The sequence below is a fragment of the Sebastes umbrosus genome, chromosome 2 (assembly GCF_015220745.1).
Source record: "Sebastes umbrosus isolate fSebUmb1 chromosome 2, fSebUmb1.pri, whole genome shotgun sequence".
Classification (NCBI taxonomy): Eukaryota; Metazoa; Chordata; class Actinopteri; order Perciformes; family Sebastidae; genus Sebastes; species Sebastes umbrosus.
Window position 1 is genome coordinate 10,361,665 of NC_051270.1, and position 24,509 is coordinate 10,386,173.

General features: G+C 40.8%; 4 protein-coding genes across 8 annotated transcripts in view; 2 read left to right on the forward strand and 2 right to left on the reverse strand.

Annotated features, from left to right (window-relative positions):
• LOC119479882 (WT1 interacting protein) overlaps window positions 1–10,340 on the reverse strand; it is a 28,319-nt gene extending 17,979 nt beyond the window's left edge. The window contains exon 1 of the mRNA XM_037755860.1: window positions 8,185–10,340. Coding sequence (XP_037611788.1) covers window positions 8,185–9,730 — 1,546 coding nt within the window. The 5' untranslated portion in view covers window positions 9,731–10,340. The remainder of the gene's footprint in view (window positions 1–8,184) is intronic.
• Window positions 10,341–11,468: 1,128 nt separating this feature from the next.
• Window positions 11,469–14,874, reverse strand: sdr42e1 (short chain dehydrogenase/reductase family 42E, member 1). The gene is made up of 3 exons (XM_037760350.1): window positions 14,723–14,874; window positions 13,251–13,327; window positions 11,469–12,954 (listed from the first exon to the last, which is right to left on the reverse strand). Exons 2-3 carry the CDS (start codon window positions 13,310–13,312, stop codon window positions 11,856–11,858), a joined length of 1,161 nt encoding a protein of 386 aa, XP_037616278.1. The 5' UTR covers window positions 13,313–13,327; window positions 14,723–14,874; the 3' UTR covers window positions 11,469–11,855.
• A 564-nt stretch (window positions 14,875–15,438) lies between these two features.
• LOC119478508 (arylamine N-acetyltransferase, pineal gland isozyme NAT-10-like) lies at window positions 15,439–19,333 on the forward strand. 5 transcript variants are annotated; one of them, XM_037753329.1, is made up of 3 exons: window positions 15,439–15,563; window positions 17,793–17,937; window positions 18,259–19,333. In XM_037753329.1, exons 2-3 carry the CDS (start codon window positions 17,931–17,933, stop codon window positions 19,134–19,136), a joined length of 885 nt encoding a protein of 294 aa, XP_037609257.1. In that variant the 5' UTR covers window positions 15,439–15,563; window positions 17,793–17,930; the 3' UTR covers window positions 19,137–19,333. The 5 variants fall into 5 exon arrangements, with proteins under 5 accessions (XP_037609257.1, XP_037609264.1, XP_037609273.1 ...); XM_037753336.1 differs by having other exon boundaries at window positions 15,441–15,563; window positions 17,878–17,937; XM_037753345.1 differs by having other exon boundaries at window positions 15,452–15,563; window positions 17,837–17,937.
• A 2,680-nt stretch (window positions 19,334–22,013) lies between these two features.
• LOC119478552 (arylamine N-acetyltransferase, pineal gland isozyme NAT-10-like) lies at window positions 22,014–23,488 on the forward strand. Its single transcript, XM_037753381.1, has 2 exons — window positions 22,014–22,195; window positions 22,546–23,488. The coding sequence occupies exons 1-2, from the start codon at window positions 22,189–22,191 to the stop codon at window positions 23,421–23,423; spliced, it is 885 nt and encodes a 294-aa protein (XP_037609309.1). The 5' UTR covers window positions 22,014–22,188; the 3' UTR covers window positions 23,424–23,488.
• Window positions 23,489–24,509: the final 1,021 nt, after the last annotated feature.

Sequence of the window (24,509 nt, forward strand, 5' to 3'; positions counted from 1 at the left end):
ACTCCCTCAGCGCATCCCTGTCCCCCACGAAGAAGTTTTTCGGCAGTCACCAAAAAAGTTTGTCTTTAATTATCTAAAAAAAGATGATCACAATGAGCCTTAAAGCCCCTGAAAACACTATTTTAAATCTTACGTATTTCTCTATAAGACACAATCAAAGTTAAAGTTCAGGAAAAAAGCATTAAAAGGTGCTGTGTGTGGGATTTGGCGGCAAATAGCGGTGAGGTTGCAGATTACAACCAGCTGAAACTTCTCCCGTGTGTCAAGTGTGTAGAGAACTACAGCGGCCAACGCGTAAATGTGAATGTGCCCATCTAAAGCTAGTGTTTGGTTGTCCGTTCGGGGCTACTGTAGAAACATGGCAGCTGGCTTTGTGAAGAGGACCCGCTCTATCTTTGTAGATAAACAGCTCATTCTAAGGTAACGAAAACACAACAACTCCTATTTTCAGGTGATTATACACTAAAGAAAACATACTTATTAATATTATATTCCATTTCTGCCAACAGATGCCCCTAAATGCTACACATTGGTCTTTTAATAGTCATTATTCATTATGAACTCATCACTCAAAAGCGCAGCTAAACAGCATCATCATGGTTGTGTGGGTGTTTAATCACATTCGACTGACAGTACTGGCAACAAACAGCCCCACCGACATTAATCATATTATGATTCAAATGTTGCCAACTGTGATTGGTGCACAGAAGTGACATCACCCTTTTCCAACTGAGCCCCACCCACTTCTTCAAACCTGTGAGAGGACAAACGATAACGCAAAAAATATAGAAAAAATATAGAAATCTTTCATGTAAAATAACTACAACTGTTCCAATTTTGGCAAAAACCTTTTGTGTTCCTGTAGGGCTCCCAACGCTCGTTGTAAGACGCTAATTGAGAAAATAGATTTTAAGGGCCTTTAAAAACTCATCAATTTGTGTGTAATTGTCAAATTTAACATCCTCCTCGGGTTGTGGCCCAATTTGATCACTGACCGACCCAGGGAGGGAATGCCCAGCTAGCCACAGGTACACAAGTACAACACATCAGCCATGGACACAAAGACTACTCTGACCTTTAGTGAAGAAATGAGATAGGGGGGGCGAGAAAACAGTGGCTTCAAACTATTTGTACACAGCAGCAGCAGCAGACTAACGATCTCCAAACTCTCACGCACAAGACGACCTCCACCGGGGTCACATTCCTCAGGGAGTGCAGGGTCAAAGCCTGGGTGGGGTGAGTCCAGGGTCACAGTGCCTACAGGACACAAGATCCCAACAGGGAGCTGCACCCCACCACCACCACCACCCTCCTCCTCCTCCTCCTCCTCCTCCTCCTCCTCCCACAGACACATTATTACACTCACTTATCTCTGAAATAAATACATATTCCAGGAAGGCTTCTAGAGCAAGGACACACTTTCTGTCACGTCATCGTAGAATTCCCCAGCTATCTGAAGCAATAATTTCCCCTTTCATAACAGCTCTAGCGCAGGCTGTGATAAAAGGACAAGGGTACAAGAAAAGCACCCAAAGGTTACATGTCTTCCCTTTAAACCTGAAGTGTTTGCACAAATGAATTAATCACAATCAAAGTCAAATATTGGCATTTCCTGGTGTAACCTGAACTCACAACTTCATTCATGCACCCAACAAAGATAACAGCACACACAAGGGGCGACAAGAATGAACAAGTAAACTTTAAATGAGCTTAATTGGTTTGGATAATTTCTCCAAAATAAAAGCCTATGATGGTAAACAAAGTGGAAGAAACCACAGCTACCTGTATGCGCTAGAATGTCTTTACCTCCATGAATTCCCTATTTAAAGAACTATTAAGTAAAAGTGCGAATGGTCAACCTGATAAAAACATAGGATTTATCAGCCCACGGTCAAAGATGGTTGAAGTGTTCACCCAATCTGCCATTAAAACAGGAAGCCAGCTCACCATAGCTGTCAATAATGAATAACATTTTACTGTTGCACATCATTTCTTTGAAGTTCTGTCATTCCTGATTTGCCTCCTGGCTGTGTCTGGTTCAGCACAGGTTTCTTATTCATCACTGCAGCTCAAAGGAACATAAGGCCACTTTGTGAATAGAAGAGCTTTTTTTATAGACTCAATGAGACCATGACTGTAAATAAAAGTGCCCTCTTGTAACCTTTTTTATTAGAAAATCATTCACACACACTGAACATTTTTGCTCCCAGTAAAATGTCACACGCTGCATTTTGGTCTGATAGCATTTAAAAAATGTTCCTTTTTTAATGCCTTTTACATATTATATACTGTATAATTTTATATTTCCTCTCGACTTCTGCAGCACAAACAGTTTAATTTTTAAATGTCATAATGTTCTATATTGAATGAAACACAGGAACTCTCTGGCAGAAATCCATTTCTTTCCCGTACTCCCTCTAGACTACCTATAATGTTGAAAATACAGCCAATTAGCTTCTTACTTATTAGCCTATTATTATGGTATTTGGTCATTGTTTTCTGCCATTTCTTCTCATTCTATTCTAGTGTGATTATATTCGTCTTTTACTTTGCTTTGATCACTGTCTGCCACTGTAATAATGACCTAATTTCTCCTCATCTCACAGTATTAAATCCTCAACTCTCAATAATCTAGTATTGCTGGCTTGTAATTATGAATGCTACCTCTTTTGTGTAAGCGTGCAGAGTTAACCGTGTGAATGTTACGTCTAGTGAGGCCATGATACAGGCCCCTTCCTCTGTGTTCAAATGAAACGTGGGCTGGTTGAACCGTCGCACCACTATTAAACACAGGCCTGCTAATTATTTGATGAAGTGCCAGAGACATAGTGTAAATCAGCGTTTTGGCTTCATATAATAAAGAAATATCATTCATTACTATCAGGCAATCAATCAGTCTATCAATTTATACATTTTGGACTTTAAACACATTAGAAAAGGTTATGTTTTTCTTCTGCCTAATGTGCAAAACAAACCGAATCCAAACCACCACAATACAAACCTAACGTGGGCTTGTTGAACCATTGAACCACTAGTTTATATATGAGGTGTTTGTTTCTTTTCTGTTCCTGCATCAGGACAACATACTTCCTTCTCTGCTTATTTGTAATGACAACAATGGATGACATGGATCAGCTTCTTTTGATGTGGGTAATACTCCACAGTTTATGAATGTTACCGGTAATTGCATGTGGGTGGAGTGACATGTAGTACTAACTCAAATTACAGTGTGTGTGATGTGAGTGTTAGTCACTACGTTGTTCTTTGTGTATTGTCATCCTGCCGCCAGCCGCCTGTTGCACTCGTAGACTGACAACACAATGTAGCCCTGACACAAAGGTTACTTCCATAGACCAACCAGGTGACTACACATCTGTCTGAATGCCAAGAGGCAAAGTCACTCAATTATCTAGCTTCATGATAAGAGGTGTTTCAAGCAGTTATATTTCTATTTCTTTCCCACAGAATTAATCTATGATCATGCAATTACAGACAAGGCTCTCTGGCTTTGATTCTCTATCCAACAGCTAAACTAAAAAAAGGATGATTTATTTATGAAGCGATATCGATTTACCTGCATTACTTTATTCCGTCTGGTTGCAGTTTCTTAAAAACTATACACCATGTGTTGGCAAGACTGTCGAGATTTCATTTATCAACATGAAAACGTTCTTTGTCGTGAGAAAACCACTGTAAATAGGGGACAAACTTCAGTCCTAAAAATAAACATGCGATTCGTTACAATTTTGCACACAAATGCTAAACATCCCTGAGGTGTCTCTATGAGTGAGGATGTGGTTATCATTTTACAGGACAGCAGGGGAATCTGAAGCACTCTTGTTATTCGTCTAAAAACAGGATGCTGAATCCCTCAAGTGCCCATTTCATAACATGTTCATGGCATGTGGCAAGGACAGGATGTTGTGCATTCACTGGGGTTAAAAATAAAACGGCATTACTTGATGCACATACATGCCTGCACCTCTGAGCTAAACACTGTTGTTAAGATCAAGCCAGTGTTATTTGATAGCAGCAGCCGAAGCACGCAGCTCAATGTGGCCCTGTTATTATGCTAGTGAGAACATCAAACTCAGACTGATGAGTCTGATGATGAAATAAAAACAGTATGTGTATTAAAAAATATACATTTTATCTTATTTCTGAAAGACCAAAGTCAGAAAAATGTAATGTGCAAGATCAAGCAAAGGATGTAATAGTGACATAGCATGAGATTATGTGATGCAATTAGAATATATTCATCATTCATTTGAGCAAGTGTTTTATGAAACATACTTGACTTCATATTCTGCCGTCACTGAAAACAACACAGAACGTGCTGCGAGTTGCAAGAAGGTTTGCACAGCCTGATTCATGAAACTTTAACGACCGCTCGGTGTGACTTTGACGTCTTACAGCGCGATTTCAAACCGGTCTCTGAGGATATGAGCCGATTACATGAGAAGTGTTAATCAAACAAACAAAAGCTAACATTTATAGAAGGATGAATTGCAGATTTGTGGAAACAAATGCTGCCAAATACTTTAAAACCTCTGCACGTCTTCTAGGAGTGATTCAGTTACTGCACACGGAGCAGGTTCATGTATCTTTCCAGTACAAAATAACCCTGGTCCTGTATGATAAAATCACAACGTGGCATTAACAGCACCACCACTGTGCCCACTTATTCTGAAAAAGACAATATAGTAAAAAGATACTCGGCTCAACAGTGGAACAAAAGAGAGCAAATAATTTCCCATCATGCTTAGAGTGTGTCATCCCGTATTTACAGTTTCAGACACTTAAAGAACGACTGATGATTTATGGATGTTCTTGTGGCTTTTGCTGAATTCTGGTGCTGGTGTTTGATTTGATTTGTCAGATTTACTGAACTCATACTGATACTGTAATGTGAAAGATTGCAGCATTTTACTTCCAATTTTGCAATAAGGAACGGGTAAAAAAAAGGGGAAGCGGATAGCATTTATAGCATCAAAGCCTGGAAATACAGCATCACTTCAGGAGGAGAGAGGTCTTCACTTGTAATCTGAGACCATTTTGACACATCAGAGGATAATGTAGGCTTCAAACTTAAAAAGTGAGACTTAAAAAAGTAAAACATCTAATCTTATGTATGCTGCAATTTGTGCATGTACAGTATAAACAGAGGGCAGTGTGCTGTTGTGCTGCAGCATGTGTGTGTATTATCAGGCATGTGCATGACTACTGCCATTATAATTCTGGGCAGGTGATCAGACTTGACCCCCACCAACTATGTCTGGCCTGCCAGCCAAGATCGTGTGCCAAGTGTCTGGTGTTGCCCGACTCCCCACTGGCTGGTTAATGAAGGGCTTCGCGGGGGAGTCAGGGCGGGGTGGTGGTGGTGGTGGTGGAGAGGAGGAGGAGGGGAGGTACAGGGTGGGGTGGGCCTCCCTCTGCTGCTTCAATTGCAGGCCTGTATCGGGCCAGCTGTTGATTCACAGCTCCTTCTCCACCACAACAAACACAGGCCACACAAGGGCCGGCCAGCAGAGCAGAGACCGCCAGTGTGGGACACTGGCAGTCAGTGCTGCACCCCCCCTCTTCCCTCCAAAAAAAAAAAAGCCCCGGCAGTCAATTTCTCCACTGTCGCTACGGAAACAGAGCTGTCTCTATTGGACTCGGAGCGTCTGACTGCATTCTTCTCTCTCCCTCCTTTTTCCTTTCTCTCTTCTTTCCCCCCATTATCTCTCCTCTCCTCTTCTCCCTCGCTGTCTTCCTCCTCCTGTCTCCCATCCTCCTGCTCTCACCTGCTTCTTCTCTGAAACAAATCAACAGCTGTCTCAGCCTCACTCTGAGCAAGTGCACTGGCTATAAAACAAGCCACTGTTCTCTCTGGCTGCAGCCATTTGTCCGGCTGCTAATTCAAAGGTAGACAGCAACTTCCTCAGCAGGCTTTCTGTGGCTGTGTTGTGTTGCTGCTGGTGAACAAAACAGATCTGGCTCTCACAATCCCTCCCTAATCACAAAAAAATGTGCCACAATGTTCAATTCTTGAAATCAGGCAAAAACAAAAACAAACCACTGACGACCACAATCTGTCCTCCAGAAGATAACTGCATTTTCAACAGATCCAGACGACGCTGCCCTGAATGACCGAAGGGTGTCTGCTCTGGCAGAACAGAAGGTTCCATTCAGCGAGGTGCAGCGCTGTGCAAATGTTAGCTCTGCCAAGATAGAAATTAGTATTGCCCTGCAATGCCACTCTTATCTGCCACAGAGGGGACCTGTTAGTGGTGATGTAGCATTAGCAGGTTGCACATAGACCTTGAAGAGATGACAAACCTATAAATAACCCCTTCCTGCGCAGAAAAAAACACCAGCAAACACTGCATTTTAACTATTCCAATTTCAGCAAGCAAGTAATCTAATACAGAGGAGGTTAAACATGACATTTCACGCTACGAGTACTATCATATGTTTGTTCAATTGTTGCCATGGAGAATTGTTTCTATTTCTAAAGGAAAGCATTGCTCTTGTCAGCTGAAAACCTTCATTTTGGGTCATTGTTTTGGATTGTAAACTTGCTTTATCCATACAGGAACAAAACCCAGAGCAGGTTTTTTCTTTGAACACAACATTGCAGGAGGGATCTGACAGATACTAGTGAGGGCTCAAGTGTGCAAGGACAGTGTAGGAGAAGGAGTCAGGGTCAGAGCATCAGCGTCTGCATCTGAGGAGTGATGATGTTGCTGAGGAAAACACATGGGTTTGACTGATCTGGAGCTGCAGTGACCAAATTAGTTACTTTACATCAATCAGGCTCCCATTACTTACTATTTTCCTAAATCCCCTATTAGTTGATGCAAGATCTTAGTCCAATTTTTGTAACAGTAATGCAAACAGCACTTTACTATTGACATAAATGCACTTTTCTCGCTGCTAAACACGACTGCAAATTGGGTGTATGACTGCAAATTGTATGAAACTGTGTCTGAAACGTTTACTTATTTTAGCCTTTTATTATTATTTTTAGCTATGTTAATTTTAATACTTATTTATTCTATCCTTTTTAATGCACTGACGGGAGCTGGGAGAAACAATATTTCGTTTCCTTCTGTGTATGCAAATACTCAGTGAAATGACAATAAAGTAAATCTTGAATCTTGAATATGTACAATACATTGGAAAAATGATCCATATACCTTTGATTCTCTTCACTCTCTCTAAGGGCCACACAACCAAACACTCATCATATGCAATACACAATATTGATAAGGAGAGGCTTGAGTAATTCATGTTGGGTCAAAGTGAGCTATGTAAAAAATCCCTAAACTTGCTCTATCTATACAGGAGGACCAAAACCCAGAGCAGGTTTTCTTTGAACACAACATTGCAGGAGGGATCTGACAGATACTAGTGAGGGCTCAAGTGTGCAAGGACAGAGTAGGAGAAGGAGTCAGAGCATCAGCGTCTGCATCTGAGGAGTGATGTTGTTGCTGAGGAAAACACATGGGTTTGACTGATCTGGAGCTGCTGTGACCAAATGAGTTATTTTACATCAATCAGGCTCCCATTTCAGGAGAAAAGCAATTCAAAATCTCAATCAAATTACTACTGACACACTAATTTTCCTAAATCACCTATTAGTTGATGCAAGACTTTGGTCTATATGTACAATACATTGGAAAAATGTTCCATGTACCTTTGATTCTCTTCACTCTCAGGTGCTCTAAGGGCCACAGAACCAAACACTCATCATATGCAATACGCAGTATTGATAAGGGGAGGCTTGTGTAATTCATGTTGGGTCAAAGTGAGCTATGTAAAAACTCCCAGAGGGTATTTGGATGTGTTTGTATGTTCTGATGTTGTTTCCAATCTTATCTACTTGCAAGTTTTAAAAAAAACTTTTTCCTAAATCACCTATTAATTGATGCAAGATCTTAGTCCATATGTACAATACATTAGAAAAATGCTCCATGTACCTTTGATTCTCTTCACTCTCTAAGGGCCACAGTATCAAACACTCATCATATGCAATACACAGTATTGATAAGGGGAGGCTTGTGTAATTAACGTTGGGTCAAAGTGAGCTATGTAAAAACTCCCAGAGGGTATTTGGATGTGTTTGCATGTTCTGATTTTCTTATCTACTTGCAAGTTTTGAAAAAAAAAATTATCCAATTGCATATTAATATTACCTACCAAAGTATTCCTTTTTCATGTGCATCTCTAACTCCTTCTCCAGCTCCAAGGTGAGCGCCTCCAGCCGCCTCTCCGCCTGGCTCGGTCCACTCTCTCGACTGGGGGTCACCTGGTAAGGCAGCTTAAACCTCTGGCTCGAGGAAGCAGATTTTGAGGACATCCCATAACTAAACGATGATGGAGACCCAGCAGTCATCTCCACGGTCTGGGCTGTACACTGCTGCTGCTGCTGCTGCTGGGGCTCCTGCACCACCTGGAGCCCCTGCAGATGGATGCGACTCTGCAGGATCCCATTGGAGTCTCCAAACTCCTGCAGCAGCGTGTCCTCGTGTAAACTGCTGCCCATCAGCATGGACGACCTAGGAGAAGGCAGCTGCAGCTCTGGATAGGTGCTCATAGACCCCCTGGAGCTTCTGGAGCTCCTGGAGCTGTGACTGGAGATGCTGGACCTGGGACTCACAACGCAGTTTGCAGGGGTGGTGGTCCCCCCTCCACCTGGTCTTGCACTTGCACTGCTCCCATCCTGGCTGCAGATGCTTGACCTCGGACTCTGCATCTGCTGCAGAGGCGCCGCGCGTAAAATCGCCCCCTCCAGCAGATCATGGTTGTACCTCGATCCGTCCGAGTAGCTGGACCTCGGGCTTGTAGTGAAGGAGTACTGGCTCGCAGTGCTGGACCTGGGGCTCTGGTGCCTCTGGTCGTAGCCCATGCTGATGCCACTGGTGCGGTTGCTGCTGGTGCTGGTGCTGGGTTTGCTGCAGCAGTCGCAGCTGTTGTTGAGGAGGCTGGCTCTGGGGCTGCTGGAGTGTTTACTGGTGTCGCTGGCTGTGCTTGCATAGCTGGATCTGGGACTGAGGACACTAGACTCCACCAGACTAGACCTGGGGCTCGTCGTGTACCTATCCTGACCATGCACCACCATGCTCGACCTCGGGCTTGCATGCTTGCTCTGCTCCAGAGAGGATGCCAAGCTGGATCTTGGACTTGTGGTGTTGTTGTACCTGCAGTCGTGGCTGCTGCTGCTGCTGCTGCTGGTGCTGCTGGTGGTGATGCACACACTGTTGCACCTGTTGCCTGGCTGTGCAACCGGCTTGTCGAAGCTGGAGCCGGTGCTATACCTGTGCACCTCCAGAGAGTACCTCCTGCTGTGCCTCTCGGATGCACCAGTGTAGCACGGCAGAGCCACTTCAGATTTGGTGCAGCAGCTTTCTTCACTAGTATTATAAACTGCGTCTTTTTGAGGCGCGCAGAAATCCAGGTTGCAATGCACAGGACGCACCGGAGCCGCGTTGTACACTTTATTCCCAGACGTGAAATTCTCCACAGTGTGATGCTGCTGGTGGAGAAGCAAAGAAGATGAGGTGCCATTCATTGGTTTATTACCACCAGCATGCTCCGGAGCAGAAAAGTCCAAATCTGGGTTAATCACCAAGTCTCTCCTCGTCGACGCGTTGTAGTCTTTATTATAGGCATCATATAAGGAAAGATCCTCCATCAATGTGCTGGTTCGGAGTAGTCCCAGATCTTCCTGGTGGTAGTGCTCCATGTTTTGTGCGAGGAAACAAGTTGTGTGCAGCTCCGTGTGTCTCCAAAACTAGCGAGAAGCACCGCGGAGCACTAATTGCATTTTCACATGGAAATCAAAACACAAAAAAAGCCGCACTACATACAGCCAAGTCCGTCGCTCACTTACACCAAAAAAAAACCTCCACCGTGTTGCTGCATCGTCTTCTTCTTCTTCTGCTTCTTCTTCTCTCGTCGCCCGAGGAAAAAACAAACTCTTTCTCACAGTTTTTTCCAGCCGATACGTTTGTCAACTTCAGTTTTTTTGTTAAGTTGAAAGGTCTTTTACAGTCAATGGCGCGCTGCGCGGAGGAATTTCTCCTTGTTGGTTTTTTTCCTCTAGTTTCTCTTACAGGTCTCTACACCAAAAGAAAAATCATCAGATAATCTTATACGGGGTAAATATTCATCCTGTGTAAGTCTGAGCTCAACAAACGTGCTAAAAATGTGAATAAAACACCGTTTTCCGCAGGGGACTCGTTTGCGTAAGAGGAATGCGAGGATGGATACAGGATGCGCTGCGGCCTCTCTGGAATGTGGTTAATGCTGCAGAGAAACAATGATTGCGACCAACTCAGCAAGGGGCTGCTGGGCTCTGAAAAGAGAAGAGTTTAGAGAGAAGGGGACGTCTGCATTCATCCCAGGCAGGCAGACTAAAATACCACACAAAAGCACGCCTCACCTGGTCAGACTCCTTTTACACTGGGAATATAAACTGCAGTTTGGTAATATGGAGGGCAAACCTAAATAAAACTAAAACTAAAAAGTTTATTTACCTTTTTCTAGTCTGATGATATAAAGATAAAGATATTCTCATTGTGGTCCCAATTCAAGTTTATATGACTCATATTAGGTTAATGTCCAATTATTATAGCTGACTATAGGTTTCTTATAGGAAATATTATGATTTTGGCAACAAAACACGAGTTAATTTGGGTGAATTGATAACATAAATAAATCCATAAATCCACATTACACTGAGTTTAGAGTTATTCACCATCCTTATGTAAGACTTCCCTCTCTAAAGATATCCCCCATCTTTTTTGTTACAGTTTAGCCAACATTATGGAGGGCAAACCTAAATAAAACTCAAGTTTATTTACCTTTTTCTTGTCTGATGATATAAAGATAAAGATATTCTCAGGTCAACTCAAGTTTATATGACCCATATTAGTCTTGAGATAACTTCTGTTATGATTTGACGCTATATAAAAATAAATTTAATTGAATTTAATTGAATTAGGTTAATGTCCAATTATTATAGCTGACTATAGGTTCTTATAGGAATATTATGATCTTGGCAACAAAACATGAGTTAATTTAGGTGAATTGATTGAATACATTAAAGGATTTCTTCTTACTTTATATTAGGCTGCAAATAAATATATATTCTTTTATTTTAAGTAGAACTATAAACTGCATGCAAAGTGTACAAGTCAAATGAAACCAAATAAAAAGCTGTGCAAAGAAATGGTTGTTTATGATGACAACAAATGGAGGCCATGGTTAACTTTATATTTATCACTGTGAGATTGTGATACATAGATATGCCAGCAGGCCAGAGCAAATATGCTGTAGCCATTATAAACCAGGCTACTAAATCTTTATCCAGGGTCCTCAAATATGAAAATTATTTATCTGTAAATAAATAATAAAATAGAAAGAACAAAACAACCTTACAATTAAACCTTGAATCCGTGTTAAAAATCAAACAAAACACATTTGCCATGTAAGGATTTATTCATTACAGTTTTCAGAACAGTTCTTCAAAAACAGCATTTAAAACATGTTTGTATTAGATTATTATTATAATTATCAATCTTTGATCCCAGAGATTTTCTGTAAAAAAAACAACTGACCGTTGTGAGGTAGCATTTGACATATAGTCTCGAACCGAGACAACAACCAGACATTAAGATACAGATATTATTTGATTATATTCACATGTGATGGGTGTAACAGTTTATAAAAAGGTGTTTTCATGTCTGAAGCACCTGCCAGTACTGACTGATTTTGTAATAAAATGTGTCCATGGACCAACCCAGTTATGAACCAGTCTTGATACACAGGGCGTATGGCATTTTGAAAAATGTAGCTTTAGCTGCTCATCAACTGCCAACAAATGGAAGAAAAGAGAGAACCACAGCAACAAAGGCAGAGACAAACAGGATGTCGAGTAGCATTCGACGGAGGAAGGAGCTGTGAGATTTCTTCCCGTGGCCTCTGCTTCTGAACCACTGTACAACCTCATCCAGGTTGTGCTCCTGAGGCTCATAACCGAGATCCGCCTGAGCTTTTGCCATGCTGAAGTAATGCGTCACGCCAGTCTTGTACACCTCTGTGCGTGTCAGCAGTGGCTGGAAGTTATAGAAGGGCCCGACGAGGTGGTGAATCATTTCTGTGAGAAAGGCAACGAAGTAGATGAGAGAGACAGGAAGGCGCAGTTTGGGGAAAGGATAGCCCAAGCCCTCTACCAGAGGTCTGAAGAATTCAAAATTGTTGACAGGCCTGCCATCTGAGATGAAGTAGGCCTGGCCAGCAGAGCGGTGCCGCTTCTCCGAGGTCAGAGCCTCAGCGGCAAGCTCGTGTGCCGACACTAGGTTGTCCACATGGACAAACTCAACCCGGCTGCTGGGTTCACCATAAACAAACCGGAAGATCCCCTTCTCTATGTAGCCAACTATCCTGGGCAGGTGCCTCTGCTCGCCAGGCCCGTAGATTCCCGCTGGACGCAGTGCACAGCTTCTCAGCACCCCGGAACCGTCCTCCAGTGCTGTGCCGTTAGCTTCGAGCACAGCCATCTCAGCCAGCGACTTGGTTCTGGAGTAGTGGTCGGAGTGAAGATGGAGAGGTAGATAAGGGAGGCTTTCATCCCCGTTCTCTATCACCTGGCCTCCGAACACCACGTTGAAGGTGCTGGTGTAAACCAGCCTGGACACTCCGTGCTCAACGCAAGCCTTCAGGACGTTCTGCGTGCCTTGCACATTCACCGCCTCGATCAGATGCCGGTTCAGCTGCTCCCTGCCAGACATGCCATAGGAGGCGATGTGGAATACACAGTCCACACCAGCGACGGCCTTCTCAACTTGTGCATACTCACGTATATCTCCTTGAAGAAACACAATGTCCTCAGGCACTTCTTGCTTTGGAGGGACTGTGTCAAACAGAACGATCTTGGCTCCTTTTTTATGCAGGGAGCATGCAAGGCTGCAGGGGGAAAACAAGTTATTAAATATGAATTCACCTCTGCATGAAATTCATTACAATCCCTCCATTTTAACTAAATGAAATGCTTTATAAATGCATGTATTTCTACTTTTAAATCTACCACAAGTCTGTGCCAGTTATGGATCCAGTCTAACTGAGATAACTAGTGTGATAACGCCACCTTGTGGTAAAGCAGTGGGACAACCCTGACACCGTTACTGAGGTTTACTGACTGTGAATGTGTGTCGTTACTTCGTTTTCTTGAGTAATAATAAACAATATGAAGTTGTTCTTACCGATAACCAAAATAGCCACATCCACCAGTTATCAAGAACATGTCTGTACGTGCATTTTCCATCACAGGAGGGTGAATCTGAGTTTATAAAAGAGAGAATTAGGCATAATACAGTTAAACAGTTAATACAGTTACAAAGGAGGACGGTCTGCAGGACACAGTGCACTTTCATAGACTAAGCTACTTTTTTAATTCTGCACACCATCAACAGCTCTACTCTGCACATTTATACTGGTTTTTACTGTATTATACCAATAATGTACAACTTTATTCTGCACTTTAGTCTATTTTTAAAAAACTCTCTACCTCAGTTCTCGTCCCACATTATATTCCATATTTGACATTTCTTAATCCCCTGGTCATTACTGTATATCTCCTGTATTTTATTATGCAGCACTATATCACTTTTTGCACTATATTCACTTTTTTAATAGTCCTGTATCTCAGTTGTTACACTACTGCACTATATTAATTTTTAACAGTTTTCTTCATCTCCTTGTATTTTCATATCTGGTATATTTTTTTTGTACTTTGCACTACTACCTTTTTTTACTGCCTTTTTACTAACATGTTTTGCACTATGGAACTGTGATGCTGGAAACTTGAATTTCCCTCGGGATCAATAAGTTACCATCTATCTATCCATCTATCTATCTATCTATCTATCTCTCTATCTATTATAACGTCAATAATTTTTGAAAAGTAGGCTAAACGTAAAGGCATCCTCATGAATGGCAAAATTATACAATCACCACCCCCCCAAAAAACAAAATAAGCTGCTAAATTGACGTTACTTAACCTGTAATATGTAGTTTTCAATTCAATTCTATTCAATTTGCTTTATTGACATGACTGTCAGGTGAACAATATTGCCAAAGCGTCAATTCAGTAATAAATAAAAATAAAAAAAAAAACAAAATAAAAACAAAAACATATATATACACATATATACAATTCATTAAGCAAATTAAAATATATAGATATTTAAAAAGAACATGCATGTAAATGGGAGAAAACAATAAAGAAGTAATTAATGTTTGTTGTGTCAATTAAACAAACAAACAAATAAAAAACAATTAATAACAATATATTGCAATATCAAAGGATAAATGTAAAAAAAAAAACAATGAAGTAGAGGAGTAAATAAAAGGCAGAGTGTGAATTACATCTATTATGTGTTGTGGTTGTCTCTTAGGCTGTGACATGCACTCTGCCTTTTATTTACTCCTCTACTTCATGGTTTGTTTGTTTTTTGTTTTGTTTACTTCTACCTTTTATGTAATAAGCTGCAGCCTACCTACCACACTTACTTTCCCAGTAAGGGGTTATATTCACAATGCCATGCCCCAAACTATGCTGCAGAAGTAGTGTTAGTGTGCTGTGAACATGCACAGACAGTAGTTAAGATAAACCTATAACTATATATATATATTATAAGCTCTCGTATGATAGCTATTCACTGTCGGTACCAACCTCAACATGAACTGGGCAGAAAACGAGGGAATATCCGCTGAATTTCACTCAATTAATGCAAACACACTACTATAAAAGCACCGTCGAGGAAACACAGGCGTGCATTCACGTGCACTTCCTTGGTACGTGCTGTACGTCATTTTTGTTACGTAATTTACGTCGATGACGCTCTGCAATTGGATGCGTCAAGCTGCGTCTGTTACGTACAGAGAAGTAAGGCGACGTCATCTCCAATGTAGTGATATACTGATTAGCAGCTGATTTTTATTTAATTTATTTTATTTTTTTTAAACAGAGTTTATTTCTGAATTTTGTTAATACAACTCTGACAATCCACTACACAAACATGTTTGGACTGACATGACAATAACCCGAGGGCACTCCAAAAAAAATAGATATAAATAAATAAATAAATAAATAAGTACACACAAATATACAAATAAAATAAAATATTCATAGTAAAAATAAATATAAATAAATAAATAAATACACACAACTATGCAAATAAAATAAAATATTCATAGTAAAAAAACATATAAATAAATAAATAAGTACACACAAATATACAAATAAAATAAAATATTCATAGTAAAAATAAATAAAAAAATAAATAAAAAAATAGATAGATAAATAGATAAATAAAATATAAAATTTATTTTCTTTTTTTTTTCTACAAAATAAATGAGCTGTGTAAAGTGTTGGTTGATAGTGCCTCTAGTGGTGGTATGTGATGGAAAATAAATGCAACAAGGAACCATTCAACTCGGGACAACTACGCCACGTTTTACATGTTTTAGTCCAAAACTGCAACAACAACTCTCAGCTGAAAGTCACAGTTAAGGTAAGAGTGTTTTTTTTAAGGCTCATTCAACATAAAATCTGTGAATTAAGGGGTGAGGTAAGTTTAGTAGGCTATTAGTTAAAGTAGTGTTCATTTACACCTCATTTAGCTTGCAGCTCTTAGAACAGTTTGCACTTCCTTGACATTTTGTTTTTACTCTAATACTCTCTTTATACATGTGTTACACCCAGCACAAGAGCATAAGGATGACAATCAAGGAGGTAACGTTAAAGAGTAGAAAACTTTTATTACAGTAATTTATTTAGCTTTACAATTCATATTCTCCCACCTCAACCCACTCCCTGTTTACTCCCCAGCTATACTAATAGGGTAGTAGTGACTGAGTCCCACATCAGTACACACTGCAACCAATACGTTTTGCGAGCTATAAGTGAATTAACAAATCCCAAAGTCACACAGGATTAATTTCACTGCAAACAATAACAATATTGTCAACATTATGATCAGCATTGATTCATGGAGAGACATGGAGATATTGTGGTTTTAGCTGACCCGGTCGCCTCACTGTTTTGACGGATGCTCGCTTACATTCACGTAGCGCATGCACACGGGCGAGCGCGGGCAACAGGGCGCTGACTTTCGTTGACTTAACTGCCACAGGTGTCGCTGTTACAACCAATTTCTGATTCTTACAAACAGTCCCTTTAAAAATATTAAAACCACTTTATTACCAAACATTAAAATACATAGGCTACCGATTAAACCTGCAGTAGGCAGAAAGTTGTGGGCCTCATTGGGCTGACTGAATTTCTCCTTCTAAACTTTTCTGACACTGCCGACTTAAGAGTGAGGAATTAGCTTCATTGAACTATGGTTCTTCTCAGCAGGTTTGAGTGCCCAAATAGCATAAGCAATAGGCCTGAGCTTCCCTCCATGTTCCTGGGAAAGCACTGGCTGCCTCCAGCCCTGCATGGCTTGCATCTATCTCCAAAACAAATGGCCTCTAGAAATCTGCATAGGCCAACACTGGTGCAGAGACGAGTGCGTTCTTTACCTGGCCAAACTTCTCTTCGCACTCTTCGGTCCAGGCTGAGGCCAGTAGCGTCCTGGGGGTCTTACCCTTTTACCTGGACTCAGTTGTGCCACCACCTGGTGCAAAGGAGCAGCCATCTTTGCAAATCCTGCTATGAAGCGTCTATAATAACTGGCAAACGCTATAAAGGCTCAGAGCTCAGCCAGGTTATGGGGGGTCCTCCACTCTCTCAGAAATGACACTTTGAACATTTGACCTTGAGTTTGTCCAGATGCTGCTGAATAGAGGAAGAGAACACAATAACACCATCAAGGTACAGTAAGACAGATTGATAACGGCAGTCTCCAAACATGTGCTCCAGAAGGCGCTGAAAAGTACTAGAAGCGTTGCACAGTCCAAATAGCATCCTATTGAACTCAAATAGTCCAAACGGAGTACAGAACGCCAGTACGGACAATTAACATAAATTGAAAGTGAAGTTACGGGCTTCTGGGTGACATGCACTTGACCACGCATAGCTTGGCAGCGTTCCCCTTATTTTAATTACTTTATAATTTACAGATCCATTCATCCATCCTTTATCTGTAACCGCTTATCGCCAGACTATCACATGGCTGACACATAGAGACAGACAACCATTCACGCTCACATTAACACCGACGGGCAATTTAGAGTCAATAATTAACCTAACCTACATGTCTTTGGACCTTGTAGACAAGGCTAAAGTTTACATAAGTAAGCTGGATCAGTTATTTCAGTTCATTTTAAAACTATGAACAGAACATAGATTGGAGAGGAGTTTGGAATAATATAACCTAGGTTTTATTTATCACCAAGAAAACATTGCCAACTTGAAATGACCCCAATCCCTGTATGTTTATTATGTTCACAAAATGAAATCGGAACATACACATGTTGTGGGAATACCTTCTGGCTACAGTTAGCAAGAGCCTTATCAAAGTAATGGATATAAGTTTACCCTGTTTTCCAAACATTATTTTGAGAAATGACAGGTGAGACTTTGAGTCAACAATTAAATAGTCCCATAGTGAAGTAACTGTGGAGCAACACATACAGTATAGCACTGATTAACACAAGGCCCATGTGAATCATCTACTTCCCCAAACACATGTGACTAGATAAACTTAATTCCTGTTCACCATTCTGACTGAGCGCACAATCAATCTATATGGAAGGTAAGGTTAAACACTTTTGCTCCATATTTTCTGTTGCAGGACACTGTTTCACTGACTATATGAACTCAAATCCTGTTCCCCAGAAAGAAAGACCTGAGTTGCACTTCGTTTGTGGCCCTTATAGACATACTGCGTCCTCAGGAGAAACCATTCTAACTGCTCGCAAAATCAATCTACATGGAAGGTAAGTTTAAACACTTTTGCTGCATATTTTCTGTTGCAGAACGTCAATCTTAAATGTTATATACGTACAATTTGATTTTTCATACATCTGATTATGACAGTTTTTTAATAATTGAAAACATGCATAACCTTCTACTTGACCAGCTTTGTCCACATCAGACTTGATCAACACAAACTAAAAGTCCCTTATTCATTATTAAAACCTCTCAATCATGAAGCACGTGAAGCTTTGAGACAATTGAGAGGAATTTGCTAAACTGAGTGAAACTGTGTAACAGGTAGATTGGTCCTATAAACTCATGTAATGTCCTGTATTTTACAGGCAAGATGAATTTGGAGGAATACTTCAAACGAATTGGTGTCCATGGCTCTTTTGATAAACTGGATCTTGCAACACTGAAGTTGATCCACAAACAGCACGTCATGTCAATTCCTTTTGAAAACCTCAGCATTCACTGTGGTGAGAGGAACACCATGGATCTTGATGTAATTTTCAACAAGATGGTGAGGAGCAGCCGTGGAGGTTGGTGCCTTGAGAACAACTTCCTGTTTGGCTGGGTGCTGAGAGAAATGGGCTACGACACTACGACGTTGGGCTCCAGAGTTTTCAACAGTCCGGTCAATGATTTTGGCCCCTTGGAATCTCATCTCATCCACAAGGTTGTCATTGAAGGAAAGGCTTATATAGCAGATGTCAGCTTTGGGGTGTCTTCCCAAGTGTGGGAGCCCCTGGAGCTCGTCTCTGGAAAGGACCAACCTCAGGCAGCGGCTGTCTTTCGCCTCATAGACAACGGGGACAAGTGGGTGCTGGAGAAAACTGGTAGAAAGCCAGAGATCCTCAATCCAGAGTTTGCCAACTCAAGTCTGGTGAACAGGAAGGAAACAAATCAGATCTACTGCTTCACCTTGGTGCCTCGTGAGGCCGATCATTTCTTTGAGACAAACCACAACCTCCAGACAGATCCTACTTCACTGTTCACCAACAAGTCCATCTGCTCTTTGCAAACACCAACAGGGTGCAGAGCTCTTATTGGCTGGACCTACAGTGAGGTCACCTACAAACCTGAGGAAGGTGTTGATGTGTTTGACATGAGAAACATAACAGATGATGAGATAGAGCAAATTCTACATGAAAAGTTCAATATGAAGCTGCAGAACAAACTGCAGCCTGCAAACAACAAATCAGGGTACACACTCTGAAATCCTCATATTCTGTTTTAAAATTTTCCTAAAATTATGTCTCAACCTGTTTTGATTTCACGACCCACCAGGGGCCTGTACTACGAAGCAGGAATTGGCGTTGGCGAGGTAACTTCAGGGTTATCCCTGGGTTTTCCGTCCTACGAAGGTGGTTCACTTCTTACAGGGTAGATCGCCATGGTAACTTATGCTGAACAGCTAACCTGCTCAGAGCAGGTTATGTTCCAGATAAGAGATCAACTTGTATAAAAGCACCGCCTACTGACCAATCAGAGCTTGGTGCGCAGATCGTATGATAATATTACACACAAAATAAAGAAGTTACAGTCATAATCCATACTTAAAACAACACAATTTAAACTGACAAATGCAGGAAGAACAGCTGGATTTATGCCGTGGGTGCTTACCACTTTGAATTATATTTTTTATATTTATTTTTTGTACTTGCTCTTGAGTCCATTTCACACCGCCAGAGATGGGGACGCAGCTGAGAGAAGGGTGAAATAGTCACACACGCCTCATTTTTGTTAATGGGCATAATGAAGTGTAATCCATTCATCCATTACATTTCTAAAAGCTATTCATATCTAGACGACCATATCTGACTTTTGAATATTCTGTTAAATGAATAAGTCTCTTCACACATCGGGAGTTTTTTCTTTTGCCAGCTGTCCTTCCTGCATTTGGCAGCTTCAACTGTGTTAATTTTAGTCTGGATTGTGTGTTTAACTTCTTCGTAGACGTGTCCATGATTGTGACTGGTCATATGCTACAAACACCGCCCCGTTCATGTGAACATGTTCGCAGCCAGATGGAGAAACCCTGGGTTGATTTACCGAGTTGATAACCACCGTCGTAGGACCGTTTAGTGTGATCTTGTTAGTTAGGGTTAGTTAAGCCAGATAACGAGAAGATAACCTTGGTATGTTGAACTCGCTTCGTAGTTCAGGCCTCAGGTAGAGCAGCTTGTTGAAGAATTGTCTATCTGAAACACAAACAATGCTTTGAATTAATTTTTTTCTACAATGAAAATTGTGCAATAGTATTCGGGCTGAGAGAAGTAAAAACAGATGCCATGTTTTGGATTTATGCTTTTGGTATGTGTGTAATAGCAAAGTGTCTTGAGTTAATGTGAGGTGCTGACATGCCGTTCTTAAGGAAGGTATAACTAACCAAAGAAATGTTATTTTCAATCCAACAAAATCTACATTAAAGCAATGCTGTGTGCCATTATTATATGTTTTATATGCCAACGTGATCTGCTAAGCTTCAAGTTATATATTATTATGTTATATGATTTTTCTGATATGAGTGATATGATTATATATATTGTAGTTTATGCTTGGATGTCCCAACTTAGTCTCATCTGTACTCTGTGTACTCGCTCATATATCATCACCATGCTTAAATATTATGCTCATACATATATTTTTCTTCTGAAACACGGCTGAGCTTGTGATTTTGTTTGAAGGCTGGAAGAAGGGTTGTTTGTTTGGGGTTGTTGTTGTAGGAGTATTATCATGTCACAAAGGCAATTCTTTGCAGAGACCATCAAGTGTTAGATAGAATAACCTAAACTGTATTGTTCATCTGACTACATCTGTAGAGCTTGTGCTGACAAAGGCTGGGTGAGTCTCATTAAAATTATTAAAATGAACTTTACTTTTTGGCTCTCATCTTTTTACCAGCTCACAGGCAGGTTTCATCTTTGAATGTGGCCACATGCAGCCAAACCCCCACTCTGTTCATTGGGCTACAACAACTTCTCTTTTGCCATCTTAAGAGGCCCTCTCACTTCATGCACATACACACGTTTAAATGGGTTGAACCCAGTCAATTCAATGACAGAATCCCAGATGGCAAATAACAGGAACTGCATGTCTACATCCCAGTCTCCTCACAATGTGGGCTTTAATCTTTATCTTGAGAGTCTGATGGTAAAGGGCGTAATGGCACCTTGAGACAGAGGATGGTAGGTGGAGGACATCTGTTTGATCTCTAGTTCATGCATAACTACCTGGAACAATCCTAATGTAAAATTAGATCCAGGGTCATACTGAATCTCAGATTCAACTCTAGAAAAGAGCTGGATCAGAGCCTCTGCTATCACCTCAGCCTTAATATTCCTGAAGGGTAAAGCTTCAGGGAGTCTAGTGGTCATGTGTATAAAAAAATTACGAATGATTCATTGGAGGCAATGCCACACGAATAATGCAAATCATTGCCATATATTCTGGTCCTGCCCTGTTTTGATCACTCATTAGAAGAGTACAGAAGTATTCAGGACCTCAATCCCTTTTACATTGGATGTTCTATCATGATTTAATATCTTACCTGTGACAAGCTGAACATAGAAACCTTACACATTAACACATATCTGCTCAGGGTGGATTTAGTTCATTTGACCCTGAAGACAAGACTTTATAAACACAATTACATAATTTATGGATATTACCATTCCTCACTGTTGTTACATAGTTCTGTTTGGTAACAACTATGGATGTTTACGTAATATGGACTATTAGGAAGAAATTTAATACCTTTTCTTCAGAAATTTTGCCTGCGAGCCGGCGACAACAGTGGCATGTTTTTGAGTTGTCTGTCCATGCGTCCGTTCGTATATACGTCCACTTGGACTCAAGGATGAACGATTAATTATGGTATATTAACAACATGACTGTTTGGCGTAGGCATACAACCGCGAGGCATTGTACCATTCAAAGTATAGAAATGTCAGGTGAGACTTTGAGTCAACACTCATCTACTTACCCATAGTTCTGTTTGGTAACAACTATGGATGCTTACGAAATATGGCCAGTTTCAAATTTAAGAAATGACAGGTGAGACTTTGAATCGACATTAAACAGTCCCATAGTAAGTAACTGATTAATATAAGGTCCATGTAAATCATCTACTTACCCAAACACTGTGACAATAAATTTAACTCCTGTTCACCAGAAAGAAAGACCTGAGTTGCACTTTGTTTGTGGCTCTTATAGACACACTGTGTCCTCAGGAGAGACCATTCTGACTGAGCGCACAATCAATCTACATGGAAGGTAAGTTTAAACACTTTTGCTGCATGCTTTCTGTTGCAGAATGTCAATCTTAAACAGTATATACGTACAATTTGACTTTTCATACATCTGATTATGAAAAAATTGTAATAATTGAAAACATGCAAAAAATGTTCATACATCTGATTTGACTGATATGCACTGAGTGCACCAGCTTTGTCCACGCCAGACTTGATCAACACAAACTAAAAGTCCCTAATTCATTATTAAAACCTCTCAATCATGAAGGACGTGAAGCTTTGAGACAATTGAGATGAATTTGCTAAACTGAGTGAAACTGTGTAACAGGTAGATTGGTCCTATAAACTCATGTAATGTCCTGTATTTTACAGGCAAGATGAATTTGGAGGAATACTTCAAACGAATTGGTGTCCATGGCTCTTTTGATAAACTGGATATAGCAACACTGAAGTTGATCCACAAACAGCACGTCATGTCAATTCCTTTTGAGGACCTCAGCATTCACTGTGGTGAGAAGATCATCATGGATCTTGAGGTCATTTTCAACAAGATGGTGAGGAGCAGCCGTGGAGGTTGGTGCCTTGAGAACAACTTCCTGTTTGGCTGGGTGCTGAGAGAAATGGGCTACGACACTACGACGTTGGGCTCCAGAGTTTTCAACAGTCCCGTCAATGAGTTTCGTCCCTTTGAATCTCATCTCATTAACAAAGTCGTCATTGAAGGAAAGGCTTATATAGCAGATGTCAGCTATGGGATGTTTTTCCAAGCGTGGGAGCCCCTTGAGCTTGTCTCTGGAAAGGACCAACCTCAGGCAGCGGCTGTCTTTCGCCTCACAGACAATGGGGACTACTGGGTGCTGCAGAAAACTGGTAGAAAGCCAGAGATCCTCAATCCAGAGTTTGCCAACTCAAGTCTGGTGAACAGGAAGGAAACAGAGCAGATGTTGTGCTTCACCTTGGTGCCTCGTGAGGTCGATCATTTCTTTGAGATAAACCACAAACTCCAGACAGATCCTACTTCCCGGTACCTCAACAAGTCCATCTGCTCTTTGCAAACACCAACAGGGTTCAGAGCTCTTATTGGCTGGACCTACAGTGAGGTCACCTTTAAACCTGAGGAAGGTGTTGATGTCTTTGACTTGAGAATCATAACAGATGATGAGATAGAGCAAATTCTACATGAAAAGTTCAATATAAAGCTGAAGAACAAACTGCAGCCTGCAAACAAAAAAATATGGTACACATTCTGAAATCCTACACACGATCTGTCTTGACATTTTCTGGAAATTATGTCTCAACCTGTTTTGATTTCATGACCGACCAGGTAGAGCAGCTTGTTGAAGAATTGTCTATTTGAAACACAAACAATGCTTTGAATTAATTTTTTTGTACAATGAAAATTGTGCAATTGTATTCGGGCTGAGAGAAGTAAAAATGGATGCCATGTTTTGGATTTATGCTTTTGGTATGTGTGTAAGAGCAAAGTGTCTTGAGCTAATGTGAGGTGCTGACATGCCGTTCTTAAGGAAGGTATAACTAACCAAAGAAATGTTGTTTTCAATCCAAGAAAATCTACATTAAAGCAATGCTGTGTGCCATTATTATATGTTTTATATGCCAATGTGATCTGCTAAGCTTCAAGTTATATATTATCATGTTATATGATTTTTCTGATATGAGTGATATGATTATATATATTGTAGTTTATGCTTGGATGTCCCAACTTAGTCTCATCTGTACTCTGTGTAATCGCTCATATATCATCACCATGCTTAAATATTATGCTCATACATATATTTTTCTTCTGAAACACGGCTGAGCTTATGATTTTGTTTGAAGGCTGGAAGAGGGGTTGTTTGTTTGGGGTTGTTGTTGTAGGAGTATTATCATGTCACAAAGGCAATTCTTTGCAGAGACCATCAAGTGTTAGATAGAATAACCCAAACTGTGTTGTTCATCTGACTACATTTGTAGTCCTTGTGCTGACAACTGCTGTGTGTGTCTCATTAAAATTATTAAAATGAACTTTACTTTTTGGCTCTCATCTTTTTACCAGCTCACAGGCAGGTTTAATCATTGAATGTGGCCACATGCAGCCAAACCCCCACTCTGTTCATTGGGCTACAACAACTTCTCTTTTGCCATCTTAAGAGGCCCTCTCACTTCATGCACATACACACGTTTAAATGGGTTGAACCCAGTCAATTCAATGACAGAATCCCAGATGGCAAATAACAGGAACTGCATGTCTACATCCCAGTCTCCTCACAATGTGGGCTTTAATCTTTATCTTGAGAGTCTGATGGTAAAGGGCGTAATGGTACCTTGAGACAGAG

What these genes read in the sequence shown, in the direction of transcription:
- sdr42e1 (XM_037760350.1), bottom strand. Translation starts at nt 13,312, where the DNA reads ATGGAAAATGCACGTACAGACATGTTCTTGATAACTGGTGGATGTGGC. An exon ending in TGTGGCTATTTTGGTTATCG is followed by an intron (nt 12,955 to 13,250) that starts GTAAGAACAACT and finishes TTCCCCCTGCAG; the next exon opens with CCTTGCATGCTCCCTGCATA.